Raw genomic sequence first — 2,650 nt, 5'->3', positions numbered from 1 at the left:
CTCCGTACTAAATGCACAATCAATGCCTGCCCACTTATCCACATTTTGGGGGTTTCTTTGGGAAATTTTGAATCTCTTATATCCCAGGGCCTTACCAGCAATACATGTGTGGCTATCAGACTTTAAATGTTCTGAATTCATCTCAAACACAAAGTTATTTTATCCAGAAGAATTTAAATACATTGCAAAATTGAGCTTCAGTGGTACTTTTGACTCTAAATCCAGGTAGTTTTCCCTCCACTGGCATTGATGGTTCGTGGCTTTCTGTGTGACCAAAACAACAAAAGAATGGCATGTTCTCTAAAACATTAGTCCATGTGATGCTCCTTGGCAAAAAAATGGCACTAGATAAATAAGTTTAGGAAATCCTGCATTCCATATTCTCTACTGGAAAGGCACAAAGTATTAAGATTCTAGGAAGTCCTGTGTTGAAACATGTTGTTTAAAGTTAACCTGGCATTTCTATAAGGAAGGGCTTCCCTGGCCAAATGTGTTTAGAAATATGAACAGTCCTGAATCACTTTGGGGAACGCTACAGTAGAGGCATTGTGTCAGATGCTTCACGCCAGTGAGTTGGGGTGGTGGGTTCAAATCCAGACCCCAGCTTTGGCTGCTGGCTGATGCCATCAGAATTTTTCCCGTGTGTCCCATCGTTAAAATGGGAAGGGTGCTCTTAGCGTCCCAGGAGGACAGGCCAGGTTGGTTGAGGAAGGTGGAGGGGGGCAGGCAGCTCCCATGGGGAGAGTGCCCGGGATCCAGGGAGTAATGGAGTGTGGTGCTCGGGCTGTCTTCCAGAGGCAAGAGCTGGAGTCGGAGAACAAGAAGCTGAAGAATGACCTGAACGAACTGAGGAAAGCCGTGGCCGACCAAGCCACCCAGAACAACCCCACCTACAGCTCCCCAGACAGCTACAGCCTCCTGCTGAACCAGCTCAAGCTGGCCAACGAGGAGCTCGAGGTTCGCAAGGAGGAGGTGCTCATCCTGAGGACACAGATCGTCAGCGCTGACCAGCGCCGACTTGCTGGCAAGAACACGGTAACAAAATGGCAGCCGCGGTTGGGCTTGTTGAGCAGTGACACTGGGTAACAGATTCGGTGTTTTTCTTGCATATCTTTATCCATGAGGGTCTTAAACTCAAAAGAGCAGATTCTTTTGTGCTCAGGTCTCTTCTAAAGGCGAGCAAGGTACTTGGCTGCCCTCTCAGCATGACCTTTCCTGGGAGACTTTGCTGGAAGTTTCTAGAATCTTCTGAAATGACTGACTATGAACATGTTCAAAAGGAACAAGCCACAGAATTAGAGACAAGGGCCACAGCCTGAGCAGCCCCCTTGGCCTGGTTTTCACCTCATGCCTTGCCCCTTGCTATTTACTGTTTCTGAAGTGGAGAAAGCCTTCCTAGGGTGGCAAGTCCAACTCAGCATTTGTTCCTAATGTTTTCATCTTCTGGGACAGATTGTGGACTGGGAGGGAGGGGACGGAGGTCACGTGGGTCACTCTGGGCTCTTAAGAGGCTCGGTCACTTCTGGGCATGGTCCCTGGAGCAGCTTGGGGGTGGGGCAAATGGCAGGCACGAATGAATGTGGGGGATTCAAAACTGAGTCAGAGTTTAATCACATTCTCCGGATTTGGGGTGCTTTCTCCTCCTGGGGTTGCCATCTTACCCCCAGCCCTCCACTCTCAGTGCCTTTCACAGCCAGGCCTTGTCGTTCCATGACTCTTCCAGCGTGACCTTTATTTTTTATTTATTNGTTTGCTCACCTTTCTTCCTCTTTATCCATGCAGGTGGAACAGCCAAAGAATGACATGGATTTGGACCAGGATGCAGATCTAGCCTACAATAGCCTGAAGGTAAGACTCTTGAACTCAGCCTGTGGAGGCGGTGACAAAGCTGGGCATCAGGCAGTCTGGTCCTAAGCTCGGGCCTGCTAAGAGATAGAGCCATAAGCACACAATTTCCCCTTCCCACGCTTTAGTTTCTTCATCTCTGAAATGAAGGAAAATTTGTCTTCACTACAAGGAACTATAATATATGCTAATAGGAAATGTTCCCTTTACTCACAATACTTCTGACACAAAATGGCAGGGGGTTCACACTAAGCAATTCTCCAGTTCTCGGTGGACACCAGATGGGTGTCCTGCAACTTAACCCGTTTCTGGAACCAACTACCTGGAGTTAGAATAGACACCACTGGTTAGGGGCTCAGTCCCACAAGACTGTCCTCATTTCAGATGCCAGTCACATTAGTGGGTCCCCAGGTTACTTATACCTCTGTCCAACTTGGCTATAAATCAGGGGTTCCCACCACGCCCTCCTCGGGCTCAATAATTTGTGAGAACAGCTCATAGAACTCAAGAAAGCCCTTTACCTACTAGTACGGCTTTATCATAAAGGATACAAGTCAGGGACAACCAAATGGAAGAGATGCATAGGACAGGGTGTGTGGGAAGTGATGTGGGGCTCCCATGCCCTCAGGCACCCCTCTTTCCCAGCATCTTGATGTGTTCACCAACTTGAAGCTCTCAACCCCGCTATTTAGGTTTTTATGGCGGTTTCATTACATAGGTGCAATTGATTAAATCATTAGCCATTGGTGGTTAACTCAATTTCTAGGCCCTCCCCTTTTTAGAAGCCAGTGGGTGGGGCTGAAAA

The 2,650-nt window shown here is 48.0% G+C and overlaps 1 protein-coding gene across 1 annotated transcript in view; it reads left to right on the top strand.

Moving 5' to 3' along the window:
• Positions 1 to 2,650, top strand: part of MYO5B (myosin VB) — a gene marked incomplete at its 5' end in the record, with an annotated part of 222,481 nt that overhangs the window by 181,626 nt on the left and 38,205 nt on the right. The window contains one exon of the mRNA XM_019633054.1: positions 796 to 1,035. Within this exon, the coding sequence (XP_019488599.1) occupies positions 796 to 1,035 (240 nt within the window). The remainder of the gene's footprint in view (positions 1 to 795; positions 1,036 to 2,650) is intronic.

This window comes from Hipposideros armiger, unplaced genomic scaffold (assembly GCF_001890085.2).
Source record: "Hipposideros armiger isolate ML-2016 unplaced genomic scaffold, ASM189008v1 scaffold_1234, whole genome shotgun sequence".
Lineage (NCBI taxonomy): Eukaryota > Metazoa > Chordata > Mammalia > Chiroptera > Hipposideridae > Hipposideros > Hipposideros armiger.
Note: the sequence above shows the minus strand (reverse complement) of the source record. Positions and strands in the feature narration are given on the sequence as shown.